Source organism: Halichoerus grypus, chromosome 5, assembly GCF_964656455.1.
Source record: "Halichoerus grypus chromosome 5, mHalGry1.hap1.1, whole genome shotgun sequence".
NCBI classification, from domain to species: domain Eukaryota; kingdom Metazoa; phylum Chordata; class Mammalia; order Carnivora; family Phocidae; genus Halichoerus; species Halichoerus grypus.
The window spans coordinates 88,322,656-88,341,391 of NC_135716.1; the positions used below are offsets into that span (position 1 = coordinate 88,322,656).

General features: G+C 40.8%; 1 protein-coding gene and 1 pseudogene across 1 annotated transcript in view; one reads left to right on the forward strand and one right to left on the reverse strand.

The window, feature by feature from the left end:
* The window catches only part of NOTCH2 (notch receptor 2), a 169,926-nt gene that overhangs the window by 93,071 nt on the left and 58,119 nt on the right, over nt 1–18,736 (forward strand). Inside the window, exons 6-7 of the mRNA XM_036090102.2 lie at nt 16,629–16,862; nt 18,184–18,339. Coding sequence (XP_035945995.2) covers nt 16,629–16,862; nt 18,184–18,339 — 390 coding nt within the window. The remainder of the gene's footprint in view (nt 1–16,628; nt 16,863–18,183; nt 18,340–18,736) is intronic.
* LOC118534319 (ubiquitin-conjugating enzyme E2 D3 pseudogene) lies at nt 6,453–6,814 on the reverse strand (annotated as a pseudogene).

Below are 18,736 nucleotides of genomic sequence, written 5' to 3' on the forward strand. Positions count from 1 at the left end.
TATCCTCTCTGATCCAGGGTGGTAGCAGGATAGATGTGTAGCTGTTTGTACAGGGGGCCTTGGGTTTGCCTCACTAGAAGAAAGCATGTTGCCCTTGTTCTGGTGTGATTTCCACATCAGTTATGGACAGAACTGTGTTCTGATCTAGTCTTTTCACCTGACGTGGCCATCTAGAACAGTATTCAAAAGCTACCACTCTTCTGGATGAACTAAAGCCTAGGTAGAAGCAAGAAATTGGTGTTGGGAGTTGGGCAAATGGTTTACTTTTTTATAGGAATTTTGTTATAGAGACATCTGAGTAGTTGGATGTTCCTTTAGGAAATGGAAATAAACCTAAGGATCTGATGAAGCCTGAGCACAAAGGTCTTTACTATTACTGTTTTTGGCCCCTGAGAGAAGTTCTGCTCTGGCAGATAGCCACCTAAGAAAAAAAAAAAGTTATAAAAGGCTCCCAAATTAATTAAAGCAGTGTAGATTAATGTTTTGTCTACATAGATTGTTATTTGAATTTTCTTTTTAAAGGTTCATTTCCTTCAGAATTAAAGTTGCCTCTAAACTCAACTCACAAATTCCTCTCTGGCAGCTTTTGGTTTGGGTTCACTCCTAGGGCAGACGTGATTTATTTTCCTGTGCTTGTTATTAACCCAGAAATGTAATTTTAGCTTGGGCTTGGAATAGTGCTTTGGGACGCTAAGCAGAAGTGAACAGTGGAAGTTAGGTGGACATGAGTCAAATAAAACCAACCACATTTTCTCTCAGCTCTCCTTTTATAACTGATGAGCCCAAAGAGTTGGTTAAGATTCCCTTTACTGTCAGTTGCTCCAATTTCAGTAAAAATTTTTTGGCATGAATCAGCAAGTACATACTGCCAGAGGTGGTGCTTTAGCTCCTGTGTCTGGGAATGGAGTCTTTTCATGGCAGTGTTTTGATTTTGAACTAGATGCCTCATTTCAGTCTAGCCTCTAGTTGGTGACAAGCTGTTCTCTAGGATGAGAGAACAGGCTTTTGTTACAACCACTTTTCTGTTTTTTAAATACTATAGGAATGGAGGCTTTTGGTTGAGAGTGGAAACTATGTATATCTGGGGCTGCAAAAGTATTCTCATTTGTATTCTGCATGGGGGAATGGGAAAATGCATCTCCCATTTCAGTTTCTCTGATGTGAACTTGATTGTGAGGACTTGATAAAAGCCTGTTTTCTGGAATTCTGCTTCACCCAATTTCAGTTTGCTATCAGCTGGGCAGACTGCCAGAGTGCTAACCTAAAACACCCTCATCCTAAAGGTCTCAGGGTTGATGAGTGGTCATGTTGGTGTGAACAGGGGTGGGTGGTTAGGATAGCCCCCCCACAAAATATAGGAGGTGAGACTGAGGCATCTTTTGTGCTCTTGTGGTCCATGACTCAATGTCTGACTTTGGCTACATTCCAGGCAAGATCTAGTTTCATTCCATGGCTTTTCAAGCCCCTGCAGAATTGTTGTAAGGTAGTTTCAATGACATATTTATTGAATAACTCACTATTATATCCAATATACTATGCTGGATGCTATAAGAGACACAAAGAAGAAATAAATCAATTCTTACCTTTTTTTAAATTTTATTTTATTATGTTATGTTAGTCACCATACAATACATCATTAGTTTTTGAGGTAGTGATCCACAATTCATTGTTTTCATATAACACCCAGTGTTCCATGCAGTATGTGCCCTCCTTAATACCCATCACCAGGCTAACCCATCCCCTCTCCCCCCTCTAACACCCTCAGTTTGTTTCTCAGAGTCCATAGTCTCTCATGGTTCATCTCTCCCTCCGATTTCCCCCCCTTCATTTTTCCCTTCTTTCTCCTAAAGTCCTCCATGCTATTCCTATGTTCCACAAATAAGTGAAACCATATGATAATTGACTTTCTCTGCTTGACTTATTTCACTTAGCATAATCTCCTCCAGTCCCATCCATGTTGATGTAAAAGTTGGGTATTCATCCTTTTTGATGGCTGAGTAATATTCCATTGTATATATGGACCCCATCTTCTTTATCCATTCATCTGTTGAAGGGCATCTCGGCTCTTTCCACAGTTTGGCTATTGCGGACATTGGGGCTATGAACATTGGGGTGCATATGGCCCTTCTTTTCACTACATCTGTGTCTTTGGGGTAAATACCCAGCAGTGCAATTGCTGGGTCATAGGGTAGCTCTATTTTTAATTTTTTGAGGCACCTCCACACTGTTTTCCAAAGTGGCTGTACCAACTTGTATTCCCATTAACAGTGTAAGAGGGTTCCCCTTTCTCCACAACCTCTCCAACATTTGTTGTTTCTTGCCTTGTCAATTTTTGCCATTCTAACTGGTGTAAGGTGGTATCTCAATGTGGTTTTGATTTGAATTTCCCTGATGGCTAATGATGATGAACATTTTTTCATGTGTCTGTTAGCCATTTGTATGTCTTCTTTTGAGAAGTGTCTGTTCATGTCTTCTGCCTATTTTTTGACTTATTTGTTTTTTGGATGTTGAGTTTGAGAAGTTCTTTATAGATCTTGGATACCAGCCCTTTATCTGTAGTGTCATTTGCAAATATCTTCTCCCATTCTGTGGGTTGCCTCTTTGTTTTGTTGACTGTTTCCTTTGCTGTGCTTATCTTTTAAGGATGGTCAAATTCACTAAGAAAAAAGAAGGAAGTCTGCACATAACCACAGTAGGAGATAGAAACTATAAATGAATATGAGTTTGAAAGAAGACATGGTTAGAAATTGGGGGCCATCTAAGTACTTGGTTGGATGAAGGGGGAAATAGAGCAGAGTTTACTTCTGTTTTGAATCTGTGTAATGAGAGAATATGGGTTCTATTGACAGAGATAGAGAAATGGGCTAGAGATGCTGGTGAGTTTGAGGTGAGTTTTCCAAGAGAAAAGCACTTAACAGTAAGACCCAGGAGGTCAGATTAGAGGTAGGGGCTCTAGACTCAGATTTTGAGTCTTGTTTTTGGTTGCCCTGTGAATGTATCAGGTCTGTAAGGGAAAGTGCATAGTATGAGAAGAACCGAGAGTTTGGACCTAAATTGTGAGAAATGTCTACACTTCAGAAAATGGAAGAGGAAAGGGATCCAAAGAAGGAAGGTGAGAGAAAAGGATGTGTGTGAGTTGGGAGCCTCTGCCATGACAGCATCCCTGAGCCAGGGGCTGCATTTTAAGACTGTGCCCTTGCCTAAACTCTGCATGTCTCTCTGGTCCCATCTGTGCTCTTTTACCACTGTTCCTGGTTTATATGCTTACCTCACCTGGGAGGCTCTCAGCCTCTGGAGGATGGGGGTGGTGTTACTGATTTTGGCATTCTTGGGACCAATTTTAACAAATAGTAGTTTTGAATGGATGATAAACAAAAGACTGAAATAAGAATGATAACTGCAAAGAGTTAATCAAAATTTTTGAGGTCATTGGAAATTTTTTTTTTTAAGATTTTATTTATTTATTTGACAGAGAGAGAGACACAGCGAGAGAGGGAACACAAGCAGGGGGAGTGGGAGAGGGAGAAGCAGGCTTCCTGCAGAACAGGGAGCCCCATGCGGGGCTCAATCCCAGGACCCTGGGATCATGACCTGAGCCGAAGGCAGACGCTTAACGACTGAGCCACCCAGGCGCCCCGGAAATCTTCTAAAATGTAGTTTCAATATTAAGGAGAGAAGAATGCCAAATTGCAAAGGGTTAAATTAGAAAAAAAGTGGGTGTTGAAGAAGGAGGAAGGGGAGGAGTGGGTATAGGTCACTTATTCAAGATTTTGTACAGCTGAAAGAGGGAGAAATGCAGGGCCGTAGCTACAGGGGACAGAAACTTCATTCATGTGACTGAACTAGACTGAGTTAGGGCAGCTAGAAGAGGGTTGGTTAATGAACTGGGTTATTTAGGAGGGCTTGACTCTTACAAGTGTTAGTGGGGGATAATTAGGTGAAATGTTTGTTGGGAATGGGGAAAGAGGTATACGGGAAATTACAGTCAGAGTTGAAGTACCAAATTTGAGATCTTGTGGTTGGAACAATGAGTGTCTCATAATGAGACCCAAAATGTGAGTGTGCTTGTGATATGGAGTGGATGTGGAAGCTGTTGAGTTGAGAAAAGTAAAGAACTCTTGGCTTGGATGACCTTATTAGTCCTCAACCCAGATATTAATTTCATGGGAGATGGGAAAGGAAAGAGTGAAAAGATCCTAAGTCATGTGTTTAAATCTTTCAAGGAGGTGGAAATTGGTCCATGAGGACAACAGATAGAGGTGAGATTATTTAAATTATGGTATTTAGTATTTAGTGTTTTTTTTTTTAAAGGTATACATGTTTAGGAAAATTTGGATTTGAATCCATCTCTATTTTTTAGTGTCAAAAGTGAAACTACATATACTAATTGCTTCTTCTGTAAGATGAGGAATAAGCATACTTTTGGTTCTCTTATATCTTCTTTTCACTCTCCAGATTTTGTTTATATGATCTGGGATTTAAAAATTCATACCATAGTATTGCTTTTGAATTTTTAAATTTTATGCATTTTCTTTTAAAAATATTTTTGATATTTACATTGCTTTATAATTCAATTTATAATATTTTGGACTTTATTCTATATGTAACTTGTTTTGTGTTAACTACCAGTACATTTATGTCACAACCTTTTCATTCCTGGATTCTTTATTTTGATTTATTTTTTCAGTCAGATGAGTACATCTTGGAGTAATTTTTTTTTCCTAGAAAAGTTACATGTTGGTATATCTTTAGAGCTCTCAGATATTTGAAAAATATCTTTTGATTTAGTTGCCTTCATACACAAATGGCATCTTGTCTAGATACTGAATTCTTGAGTCACAGTCAATCTTACCAAGTTCCTAGACATTGTTCCTTTGTGTCTTGTGAGCATTATAGGGAAGTCCGATATCAGACAGGTCAGGCTCTCTCCCCTCTCCCTTCTCTTCTCTTTCTTTAAAGTAAAATCTTTAACCAGTATTGGTATAGGTATATCCCTATTTTTTTTTTTCCTAGCACTTTTGAACCCTTTGGATCTGCAGGCTTAGATCTATTTTCATCTCAGAAAAGATTATTCTTTTCTTTTTTTTTTTTTTTTCATTTGTTTTTGTGTCTTCAGGAACATCTATTATCTTAATTAGGTCTTCATTCTTTCCCATAGCTAAGATCTTGTCTCTTGATATTTTAATTTCCTCTGCATTTTATGAGAGCTTCTTAAGCTTTTCCTTTATAACACTGATTTATTTTTCTTCATTGTCAGTTCTGTCCTTTGTGGCTTCTGATTATGATTTTTATTTGAATTGCATTTTTTATATTCTTATCGTATTTACTCATTGTATCTAGGTCCTCTGTAATTCTGCTTTGTTCTCAGCCTGTCCTTCATCAGAGTCTGACATCTTGTATTATTTTTCATTTCTTTTTAAAACCTACATTTTCTACATTTCTTGAGAATACAGAGCCAATTCCTTCTCTTCTGAAAGGGAACTTTTTTCACAGGTATGTTCTTCATCTATATCTTAAGGGGTACCTTCTCCATCTTTCATATTGCAGAATTTTTTAATAGGTCCCATGTTTGTTTGTTTGTTTATTTGTTTTCCGTTTTACTCATTCTGCTCATAGTAACTGCTTGCCTGTAAATAGAGTTGGTTGATTCTTTTTGGAGTGCTGCAGTGAGGTGAGGGGCCACAGTGAGGTGAGGGGCTCTTTATATAAACTGGTTTAACAGCCCAGCAACCCAAGAAGGCGGCGAGAGAACCAGAGTGTGGGCCTCCTAGCAGGGGGACTGAAGCTTGGCACTGTTTTCTTCTTCTTGTGTGGAGAAGCCTTTGTGCCAGGGGTCGGCTTTCTGAACATCCAGCATTGGCACAGCATCCATTGCTCTCCATACTGTGGCTGAGCCTGGATGCTCCTTGGTGCTGCTGCATCCGGAATTTGCCCCAGATGCACTGCAGACTCTCTCGTTGCTATAGCGGCCACAGGCACCATGGGACTCCTCAGGGCTTTAAATTGCTATTGACCTGGAGGGGTGAGGTGGAGTTCAGCCCATCCTCCTCACAGCAGCGAGTGGGCTTTCTGAGACACAAATGGGATCGTGTTCTTTCTTTGCTTAAAATGCTTCAGTGGGTCCTCCTTGTCTTTGGATAGAGTTCCAAGGCTCTGTATATAACTCCCTCTCCTGCCATATCTCCCCTGATCCATGCCTTAGAAGTGAACCACACTGATTTTTTTTCATTGACTCAAATGAGGCATGCTTTCTCTTCTATTCAAACCGATACACATACACTTACTTCTGCCTGAAATACTCCCCACTCTGCCCTCTTCCTATACACGTTTCCATGCATATACACACTCATATACAACCCAGTTAACATATAAAGTCATTTTCTCTCTCTCTGTTAATGGTAATTTAAAGTTTATTCAGCTATACTGCAAGGTATTCTGACTTTAAGGGAGCATCACATGGCATACTTCTGAGTTTATTCTCAAGATATTCTGTTGTACTTATCTCTGTTTTATAGATCTATGAAGTCTCTGGCACTATGGGGTCATCTGGGTTTGGATCACATAGCAGTGAACAAATGGATAAAAGAACTTTAGAAATAGTTAAAGCAGGAGACCACTGTGATCTTCAAATGCCAAGACAAATGCTACCATTACTGTTAATATTTGGATGATAAATTCTTGTTATAAATGCAACCTTAGGTGGTTTGAAGGGGTAAGTTTGTAGGAAAATAAAATGTAAAAAAAAAAAAAAAATTACAATGCCTTGACATGGGCTCTCATTAGGTCTCATAATTGTGGCTTGCCAAAGAAACATACCATCCCCAACTGAACCTGCAGAATATAGTTCTCTGCTCTCCTACTTTATGCTCCCAAGGCAACCTGTATCCATTAGAGCACTTATCACTCTCTGTTACAATTATGTGTTTGGTTGTAAAACCCCTATTTACAGGGTAGAAGCCACAGCTGTTTTCTTTACCATTATAATTTCAGTGTATATAGGTCAGTGCCTGGCACATGGTATGTACATATTTGTTGAATGAATGAATGAGAACATTAAAATTTTCAGTTGTTGCTGGCCCAGCCTCATCCTTTGAAATTCAGGGCTGTTCCTGGGTTCTGTCAGGGTCTCTTTTCCCTACTCCCTGAGATACTTTAATATCTTTCTTCAGTGTAGACCAGGTCTGTACTACATCGGTGAAACTGGACTAATTGTATGAGAAGATTACATTTGACAACAATATAAGCACTTACCACAGGGTCTGGTACCTAGAAATTGCTTAATAAATATATTTTTACTATTTGAAGTTAGTAGCAGCATTAGGGAATAAAAAAAACATTGAGTCTTTCCCTACTTACCTTCATGCAAATGGAGGCAATCAGAAGAGGGGAGAGGACTCTACTGAAGAGGGCTAACTAGGGTGTAGTCTTTTGGGAAATCTTAGGTTTCATTCAAAGAGGGAAGGTACCCGCCATAATGTAGAATTACCCTTGAGACATAGTTAGGGTCAAAAGGCAAGGTGAATTGGGTGTGGCATAAATGGGATGGAGTTCAGCAAGTAAGGAAGGGGATAGAATGAGAAGTTTGGGTATTGACTGGTGGATGTCAATAAGGGGAAAATGGAAACTTTGGGAATATGAATAGAATAGAGACACCCTAAAGGTGTGAGGGAGAGGAGTTGAAAGATGATTATTATTTTGGGATTAGAATGACCTAAGTAAGAGAAGACAGGTACAGATAAACTTTTGTTTAACAAATATTTTTGAATACTTCTCAAGAAATATTATTAGCTGGGCACCATGTTAAGTGCTGGGGATTCACTGATGAAGTAAATAGCTACCACCCATTTCTTTTCTTTTTTTTTTTTTTAAGATTTTTATTTATTTGACAGAGACAGCGAGAGAGGGAACACAAGCAGGGGGAGTGGGAGAGGGAGAAGCAGGCTTCCTGCCCAGCAGGGAGCCCGATGTGGGACTCGATCCCAGGACCCTGGGATCATGACCTGAGCTGAAGGTAGACGCTTAACGCCTGAGCCACCCAGGCGCCCCTAGCTACCACCCATTTCTTCATGGAACTTACAGTCTGGTGAGGAATACAGACATACATCATATACTTATCTGTAAAATTTTGAACTTTAATAAATGCCTTCAGGAAAAGTAGAGGTTATTAGGACAGCATATTAACAGGCAGAATTAATTGAGTTGGGGGTAGGCATATAATGTCTCTTTGAGAAGGTGACATTTCAGCTGTGGTTAGTGAGTAAGAATTAGTTAGGGAAGGGTGGAAATAAGAGTGTTCCAAACACAAGGAACAGCATGTGCAAAGACCCTGAGTTGGGGGGGAAAGGTTATGATCATTTTGAGAAATGAAAAAAAGCCAGAGTGGCTAGAACTAGTAGTGCTTCCAAAGGAAGGACAAGAGAGATTGGCAGAAAACATGGATAGGATTTAGAATTTCATCCTAAGTATAAGGAAGTTATCAAACCCTTTGTCATCAAAAGGTTTCATCAGGCAAATGGCACAATCCACTGTATATATTGAGATCATTCTGGTGATTCTTTAGGAAATATATTGGTCAGGATACAGGGAAACCAGGCTTTTGAAGAGTAATAGAAAAGATGATGGTGTCTAGGATTAAGGGGAGACATTCATTGAGATTCTTGCATTTATCCATGTTTATCCCCTACTCCTGCATCATCCTCTTAGCCACTTGCATACCCCCCCAGGCCTCTTATACACATTTGTGTGCTTGCGCATTAGTGCCCACATTTCCTCATCAGGCAGATCCTGTAGACTCCAGTGTTTATACAGAATGTTTCAAACAGTCTAGACCCCGGAGGAGTAGGATAGTCAAGCTTGTGCTCTGTTCTGTCACTTCAGCAGTGGAATAGAACATCTGTGTATAGAGAACGTTTGGTAGGGCAGAGGTTATAACAGTGCTCTGCTATAATATGGAAAGATGGAACTCCACACTCAGGAGCTTGGGTGATTGCTGGCTGGAAGGAGATATTGGAGCCTGAATTCTCTTGATTTAACCATAGAAGAGGAGGTAGCAGGGTCAGGGCAAGGGCCAGCCAGGCTCATTTTTTATATGTTCCTTATGTGCTGATTGTTGTTGCAATGAGAGTTGACCCTTAACAGGGCCATTGATGTGATAAAAGTTTTTCCCACACACTTCACAGTTGAGAGATGACTAGGAAGGGTAGGGGCTTTATCCTAAAGTGCTAAGGCTCAGTGATCATTTCTTTTCTTTTCTTTTTTTTCCCCTCCTCTCACTTCCCAGTTACTTGTAGCTCCAAGTCAGATTGATGGTTTGTTTGTGGTACCTTGAGAGAGCCATAATGAGCTGTTTGTATCCCAGTGTGTTTCAACTCATAAATGATGTCTGTTTAGTGGCCCACGGCTCACTGGGCTAGAGCTTGTTGCTAATGAAGCCTAGGTCATGGTTTCCATTTCACTACAGTTCTCTTGGGTTCACTCTGTTATATTTACTGCCAGAGGCTATGCCCGTAATCTTATGCATTCACCCTTTGGTTTTTTAAGACCATAGGATGAGGCAGTAAGAAAAGATCAACATGAAAGTGACCTACCTACTCCTGCAAAACTAATACAGCATACTCATTTTTCTGATGGTGGGTTATTTGTGTTGTCTTCATTAGTAGCACTGCTGAGCGTCTTGCTCTTCCTCTGTGTTTTTCAACCTGCTCTGTCTCTCAATAGCCAGGTCAGAGTCCCCTTCCTTATTTAGAAGACTAACTTGATCTGCTATGACCTCACACCCCCAACATCCTTTTCAGCACTTAACGATTTCCATTTTTAATTTTGTCTATTTCTAACATTCTTCCAGCTAGCTGTGCAAATGTGGACAAGTCACTGCACCTCTCTGGTCGCAGTTTCCTCATCTGTAAAATGAGCATGTTAGATTAAATCTAAGGTCTACAGTCTATGTCACCACTGATGCCAACTACCTAGTAAAGTATCTGATATGTAAACTGAGATCAATGGCAGACACGGCTCCTATCCTCAAGGAGCTTGTAGTCTAATAGGGGCAGGGACTATACATAATAAATAAGTAAATATAAAAATAAATAAACATAAAAGTACAACTTTTGATGTTGGCAGGATGGATTGAATGGAATAGATACAATGGGGAGAAAATTGGGGAGATGTGAATTTGAAGATCTAGTTAAGTTATAAGAGAAGTCAAAGGATGAGAAGTTACTAGCCATATATATAAGAAGGGGAAGAATATTTGAGGCAGAGAGAGTAGGATATGCAGAGGTTCTGAGGTAAGTGAGAACTTAATGTTTAAGGAACCAACAGTAAGCCACTGTGTCTGGAGGAAAATATATGAAGGAAAGATTATGGATTTGAGGTGTATTTAAGAGGCAAAAGTGATCAGCCAGAAAATTATCAGGAGCTGTGGGTGCCTCCAGGTATTAAAGGTATCAGCCAAGGACTTGGTAGTGTGACGCTTCATACCAAATTAGCCCAGACTCATGGTGGCAATGGAGAAAGTAGTTGCTAAAAACAAGTTATTTCTTTTCTCCTTTGCTGATAGGAAATGGGAAGGGCCTACTAGCCCACTGCCTTAGTCTCAACGTTAAATGGCATAGCCTGCAATCTCTGGCAGGTGGAAATTACTAAGAGGGATAATTGATGCCCTTAAAAACTTGCCTAACTGAGCTTTGTGCAACATATTTTGGGAGTTCACCAGCAAAGTTTGTGTGTTGACACAGATGATATCCATGCTAAGACTTGTTTGGGTGGAAAATTTAGTAGCTTGGTAGGGCATGGATAGAACACAGCTCTCTCTCTGGGCGCCTGGGTGGCTCAGTTGGTTAGGCGACTGCCTTCGGCTCAGGTCATGATCCTGGAGTCCCGGGATCGAGTCCCACATCGGGCTCCCTGCTCAGCAGGGAGTCTGCTTCTCCCTCTGCCCCTCCCCCCTCTCATGCTCTCTCTCTCTCATTCTCTCTCTCAAATTAAAAAAAAAAAAAAAAAAATCTTTAAAAAAAAAGAACACAGCTCTCTCTTTTTACCAGACATGTTTATATGCTAGGTAGCTCATAACTTAGTCCTTTTTCCTTCTCTCCCTACCAACAGAGAACCATTTGCTTTTAGTCCGTCCTATATTCTACTGGCAGACTAATCTTCAAATGCAGTTTTTATCATGTCTTCCCCCATCCATGAGCCTGTGATAACTCCCCTGTACTTGTTGTATCACGTTCAGAATTCATACTAGAATTCAAAGCCTTAAATGATCTCCAGCCTCTTCTCCTTTTAAACCCCAGTCAGAGAATATCCTTCAGTCATTTTGATGTCTTCAAGACCTAGCCCTACCACCCTCAGTGAGCCTTCTCCCTCCAGCCCGGATTTATGCTTTCTTGTCGTGGAGTAGTGGGAACAGCCCATTGACCTCAGACAATGCACCCAACCCCTCCAGATGATCACCATAAACTCTATTTCAATATTTAGTGATCTTCTGCCTTTATTCATTTGTACCAAGGGTGTTCTTTAATTGTTGCATGCTTCAGTGCTTTCTCAGTGTGCTTTCAGACCCTAGGAGCAGGAACCTAGTCTGCAGATCTTGTTGATCAAAACCAAGGCTTGGAAACTTAACAATGCTGCAGTGAGAAGGGCAGTAGATTTGGAGTCAGACTGATCTGGGTTTGAATGACATTGTTCTCACTAGTTTATGACCTTGGGAGGGCTACTTTACCTTTGCAACCTTTATGCTTCTTATTCTTAGGCTTCTGCATTGATTTCCTTCTGTGCCAGGAAGTGGTGGCATGAAGCAAGTGCAGTATCTTAGCAGACATTCCACTGGGAATTTTGGAGCAAACACTTGTAGTGGCCACCCAGGTTACCATTTTCCTCATTCTGGTTGATAGAATTGGAATGAAGAGAAAAAAAATTCTGGCAGAAATGAGCCTGGGAATGAATATTTTTCTGGAGAAATGTGCCTGAATCTTAGAGAAAAATGATCCATTTTGTAGAAAATAACTTATAAGCCAGTGTGCTTTTGGCTCTCTAGATTTGATTTCTCTAACAAACAGTATCTAACAGATACACAGTTGTCAGGTGTTCTAATCTTCAACAACAATCTTCATTCAAAAAATAGTGAACTGTACCTACAAGTACATTTGATTTTTGGATAGTAATTTTGAGTCCTAAGTTTTTCCAGTAATCTGATCATGTGAGTAATGATTTTAACCCTCCCCTTCTTCATCCTCTCTACTTCCTTAGGCCTTCATGCATTTCGGATACTGAGGCACACAAAGATGGTTTTGTTATGATCAGACTCACACCTCAAGTCTTTGTTAAGAGTTTTATTTTTTTTAATTTTTTAAGATTTTATTTACTTATTTATCAGAGAGAGAGTGTGCATAAGCAGGGGAAGCAGAAGGCAGAGGGAGAAGCAGGCTCCCTGCTGATCAAGGAGTCCGATACAGGACTCGATCCCAGGACCCTGGGATCATGACCTGAGCCGAAGGCAGACACTTAACCGACTGAGCCACCCAAGTGTCCCTTTATTAAGAGTTTTAGAGGCAGGCAGCTCTGGTTTAAATCGCACTTCTCCTGCACTTCCTGCCTCATGCTAGGCAAGTTGTTTTACCTCTCTGAGCCTGTTTCCTCAACTGTAAATGAGATAAATTTTGTGACATCTCAATCACAATGCCTGGTTCATAGCAGGCAAGCAATGGCTCTTGGTTTCCTTTCCCAGGAGTGCCAAATTTCCATTCCAAGCATTGTTTATTTACCTAGTCTGTCTTACTACAATATTTAAGTGTCTGGATATTATATTGCATAAGAAATATATATGAGATATTTTTAAACACACAGTGTCTTATAATCAAGAGCCAGTCAAAAAGAAAAATAACATCCACATTCCTCACATTCAGAAAGTAAGTTTTGTTTGAGGGTAGCATAGATAGATATTTGAGTTAGCCTAAGTATAAGAGACAAGGCTCTCGGTAATTTCCAGGTTATAGCCACTCTTCACCTACTTCTTAGTCATGTTTTCGTTTCTAAATCCCACCTATATCCTAATTACACATCTGTCTTTACTCTGAGGTAGCATTTCTGCCAGTATAGTAAGGGAGCAAAGCTTTCTGTAATAAATGACATCACCTGCCCTGGGGGAAATGATTGCCAATGTGTGTACTCACTCACTCACTCATTCAGTCTGTGTTAGTTAATACTGTGGGTTGCAATTGACAGATCCCCATCTGAAATTAGGGATACCTATTGGAAGGGCCATCTCTCCTTAGGAGCAGTTGGGCTTCAGGAACAGCTGGAAGCAATAACTTGAATGCCACCATGATTCTGGTTTTTTCTTCTGTGCATTTCTGATTTCACCCTTATCACTTTGTCACCAGCCACTTTATCCTTTTGGTCCATATGTCAAAGAATCCCTAGTCCCAAAGTTTAGAAAAGGGACACAGTGCTATAGCTTGTATCAGATGCCCATCCTGGGTCAGTCAGCTAGAGTAGGAGGGCATGATCATGTAAAGACATGGTGGCTCCATCAAGAATTATGTGTAAAAAAATAATAATATGGTTGAAGTGGGGTGAGGAGAAGCACACAGAAGGAGGGTGGTGAGCACAGAGTTCCAGAGATGCCCACACACCCATCCTGCCATCCTGGGCAGTGGGATCTTAGGTTAAGAACACAAAAAAATTTTCCTGAACTGAAGTTGCTTGTAGTCAAGTGATGGGAGATGGATGTGTAATCAAATAAGTACAATAGAGTGATCCTCGTTTTGTATAATGGATGTATGTGTAGATAGGGGTAAGAATAGATGGTCAGTTAGGTTAGATCAGACACAGCTAACCTCTGTTATCAGTAATGGCTACACAGCTGGGTACATTGAAGCCCTTCTGAAAAAACTGGAGCTCCTTGATTTATTGTTTGGTGTTCTGGGGACTAGGGATAGCCTTGGCATTTTCTGAGTATAAACATCATGTGCTTTTTCATTAAGAGGCCTCTTCACCAGAATGCCTTTTTGAATTATTCATTGAGTTCTTTAACAAAGAGAATTAAAGGACACCTTGAGGTTTTATGAGTTTTAGCCACTTGTCCTGTTGTGTTTGAGAGAATTCAGATGATCTGAATATGAGTTCCCTTTGGTAGCTCTCTAAACTGGTATTAATAAGGACGATTCATCAACTTGTTTTATAACTTGGGTGGTCTGGCACTAAACTGCTTGTTAATCACAGATGCCTTGCTTATAAGTTGAAGACATACTTTTGTTCTTTGTGACGGGGCCTGAGAGCCTTTGCCATACCCCCCCATCCTTTGCTATTGTAGTGACCTGCATTATATCCATAAATGGTCTTGTGTATCATCCTTCAGTTTGCTCTTTTTCAGGCAGATCAAACGGATCCTTTTTCCGTCTTCTATTACATTGGGTCAACTTTCTGCATCTTACTCCACAAATCCACATCTTTGAAGGTTGGGCGCCTCAGGCTATGCACAGTTTGCTCCAGTTTCATCATCTTGGTGTTGCCTTTCACCTCTACAGTTTACCAAGGCTTTTCATTGTCCTTCATCTCTTCTCTCTACCGTGCTTGCCCTTATTTTATTTTTTAAATAAACTTTTTATTTTGAGGGACACCTGAGTGGCTCAGTTGGTTAAGCGTCTGTGTTTGGCTTGGGTCATGATCTTGGGGTCCTGGGATCGAGTCCCACATCGGGCTTCTTGCTTAGTGGGGAGCCTGCTTCTCCGTCTGCCTGCTGCTCTCTCTCTCCCTTTCTTTCTCTCTCTCTGATAAATAAATAAAATCTTAAAAAAATAAATGAACTTTTTATCTTGAGATAATTGTAGAGTCACACGCAGTTATAAGAATTAATACAGAGAGATACCCTATACCAAGTCTCCCCCAATGGTAACATTGTCTTGCAAAACTATTGTACAGTATCATAACCAGGATGTTAACATTGATATAGTCAGGATATACAACTACTTCCCTGACATTTTGACCCTTAGGTTCCTTCTCGTCATTCTGTTTCTTACTCATCTCATACACTCTTCTTCCCTCCATCTTCTCACTTGCATATTCATTGTCCAGGGATTTACCCGAGTCAAGGATGTTATAAGCCTAATCTTCTTTTTGATAGGTTGGCTAAATTCTCATGTCAGAATTTCTAGGGGGGCACCTGGGTGGCTCAGTCGGTTAAGCGTCTGCCTTCGGCTCAGGTCATGATCCCAGGGTACTGGGATTGAGCCCCACATCAGGCTCTCTGCTCAGCAGGAAGCCTGCTTCTCCCTTTCCCACTCCCCCTGCTTGTTTCTGCTCTCGCCAACTCTTTCTGTCAAATAAATAAATAAAATCTTTAAAAAAAAAAAATTTCTAGGGACAGCAATTTCCATTCTTCTTTAAGTTATTTACCTGGAATAAATATCATTTGGATGGTTCATGGTAGCCTTAAGATTCATGTGAAGAAGCAAAGGAAACAGTCAACAAAACCAAAAGACAACTGACAGAATGGGAGAAGATATTTGCAAATGACATATCAGATAAAGGGCTAGTATCCAAAATCTATAAAGAACTTATCAAACTCAACACCCAAAGAACAAATGACCCAATCAAGAAATGGGCAGAAGACATGAACAGACATTTCTGCAAAGAAGACATCCAAATGGCCAACAGACACACGAAAAATGTTCAGCATCACTCGGCATCAGGGAAATCCAAATCAAAACCTCAATGAGATACCACCTCACACCAGTCAGAATGGCTAAAATTAACAAGTCAGGAAACGACAGATGTTGGCGAGGATGCGGAGAAAGGGGGGAGCCCTCCTACACTGTTGGTGGGAATGCAAGCTGGTTCAGCCACTCTGGAAAACACTATGGAGGTTCCTCAAAAAGTTGAAAATAGAGCTACCCTATGACCCAACAATTGCCCTACTGGGTATTTACCTCAAAGATACAAATGTAGTGATCCAAAGGGGTACGTGCACCCCAATGTTTATAGCAGCAATGTCCACAATAGCCAAACTATGGAAAGAGCATAGGTGTCCATCAACAGATGAATGGATAAAGAAGATGTGGTATATATATACAATGGAATATTATGCAGCCATCAAAAAAATGAAACCTTGTAATTTGCAATGACGTGGATGGAACTAGAAGGTATTATGCTAAGCGAAATAAGTCAATCAGAGAAAGATAAGTATCATATGATCTCACTGATATGAGGACTTTGAGAAACAAGACAGAGGATCATAGGGGAAGGGAGGGAAAAATGAAATGAGATGAAATCAGAGAGGGAAACAAACCTTAAGAGACTCTTAATCTCAGGAAACAAACTGAGGGTTGCTGGAGTGGGGGTTGGGGTGGGAGGGATGGGGTGGCTGTGTGATGGACATTGGGGAGGGTATATGCTATGGTGAGCGCTGTGAATTGTGTAAGACTGATGAATCACAGATCTGTACCCCTGAAACAAATAATACATTATATGTTAATAAAAAAAAGATTCATGTGAAGACCTGGTCTGCTGGGAGATCTGCTTGCCTTAATTTCAGGCAGGTCACATGAGGGTGAAGAATGTATGGGAGTGGGTATGGTACTAATCCTTTGAGACTTAAGAGCCCTAATCAAAGGCACTTTTTTCCCCCAAAGGACAGTTCTGCACAGAGGATGTGGATGAGTGTCTGCTGCAACCTAATGCTTGTCAGAATGGGGGCACCTGTACCAACCGCAATGGGGGCTATGGCTGTGTATGTGTTAACGGCTGGAGTGGCGATGACTGCAGTGAGAACATTGATGACTGTGCCTTTGCCTCCTGCACTCCGGGCTCCACCTGCATTGACCGTGTGGCCTCCTTCTCTTGCATGTGCCCAGAAGGAAAGGCAGGTAAGGCCAGCAGGACAGAACTGGAGTTCAGGGAAGGGGCCGGAGAGCATTCGGGATCTCTTTCATTCCCCGAGTTGTGTCCTTTTAATTAGCATTTGTAGGAATATGTTACTCAAGACTGTTCTTCTGGAAATATAATTGCTAGCCAAAGTACTATGAAATTAGTCTTCTTCTTTAGGACTTTTGATTCTCATCTCAAGTCTGCATACCTCAGTTTTTCATACCCCCCCCCAAATGAAAGTAACTATTACCTTGGGAGCATCTCTTGACCTCCTTAAGATCTTAGGCACCTCGGAAATTAAGATTAATTTCTCGGAAATTAAGACAAAATTAATAATAAATGGATTTAGAGACTTCATTTTGAGAGGAAATCTTGTACTCAGAAGGAGTCGGGAGGAGAGAAGCATTTGCATGCATTCCAGCTCTCAATGTCTATGGAAATATTCCTCTAAGGGAGGACTTTTACTAACTGCAAAGTTAACATTGCTCTAGCCTCTCAAGTTAACAGCTCCCAGTCCTGGTAGAGAGCAGTGAAGGGAGGAATGTGACAGAAGAAGATAGCTTAACTGAGAGAACTTTGTGCCCAGCACTTTTGAAGTGTTCTTATATCTGTGCCTTTCCAAAAGCCCCACCTCCAGCTTTGTAGAAGAAGCCTTGGTTACCTGTTCTTAAGCTAATTGCAGACTGGAAAATCCAGTTCCCATGTGAACTACACAGAACATGAGGCCTCGTAATACCTTCAGAGTCCTGAGGGCACTTGAGCCAGGAATGTTGACGCTATTAAAAAGGCTGCCTTGGTATAAGCTGATGATGTTCAGCTGTTTTTTTCCTTCTGAGGCTAGCAAAATACCGGTGGCCCCTGATCATCAGGTAGCATAATTTGGGGAAAGTAGGTTGCTAAATAAAATATAAGGTGCATGTAATATTTGGAATATATAGTAAAAAATTATTTGTTATTTATTTGAAATTCAAATTGAACTGGGCATCCTCTATTTTTATTTGCTAAATCTAGCATCACTATCAGAAGGATATCTTCATTGTCTAACCATCTCACTCTATGGCCTGTAGATGACTCTACCCTTGAGGAGAGGTCTAGCAGAGGGCTCAGGGTCAGAGCACCAGGGTTGTCTACAGCTCTTTGCTTGCTGTTAGCTATAGCATGTCCCTAAGGTAGGATTAGGTAAAGGGGAAGTTGCCTCTAAATCTCCATATTGGATTTTGGTGAGGTGACCATAAGGTTTTCCCTCCTCCATGAAAGAGAAAACTCTTCTTCAAGTAAGAGACATTTTCTCTTTATTCTCCTTGCCCCACCCTGTGACAGGTCTCTTATGTCATCTGGATGATGCATGCATCAGCAATCCTTGCCACAAGGGGGCACTGTGTGATACCAACCCCCTGAATGGGCAGTATATTTGCACCTGCCCCCAAGGCTACAAAGGGGCTGACTGTACAGAAGATGTGGATGAGTGTGCCATGGGTGAGTACGTGGAACCTTTCCTATTCCTCATGCTGTCTGTTGAGTTCAGCAAGCATTCAGAAGCAAAACCTCAGATCTCTCCTGTTACCTGCCCACTGTTTATAACCTTTCAGTGTAAAGATATATTCTGTTCTGACAATTGAATATATAGAAGGTCTGTACCCGATTCTTTTATTTATTTATTTATTTATTTTATTTACTTTTTTTTTAAGATTTTATTTATTTATTTGACAGAGAGAGAGAGAGAGAGACAGTGAGAAAGGGAACACAAGCAGGGGGAGTGTGAGAGGGAGAAGCAGGCTCCCCACTGAGCAAGGAGCCCGAAGTGGGGCTCGATCCCAGAACCCTGGGATCATGACTTGAGCCGAAGGCAGACGCTTATCGACTGAGCCACCCA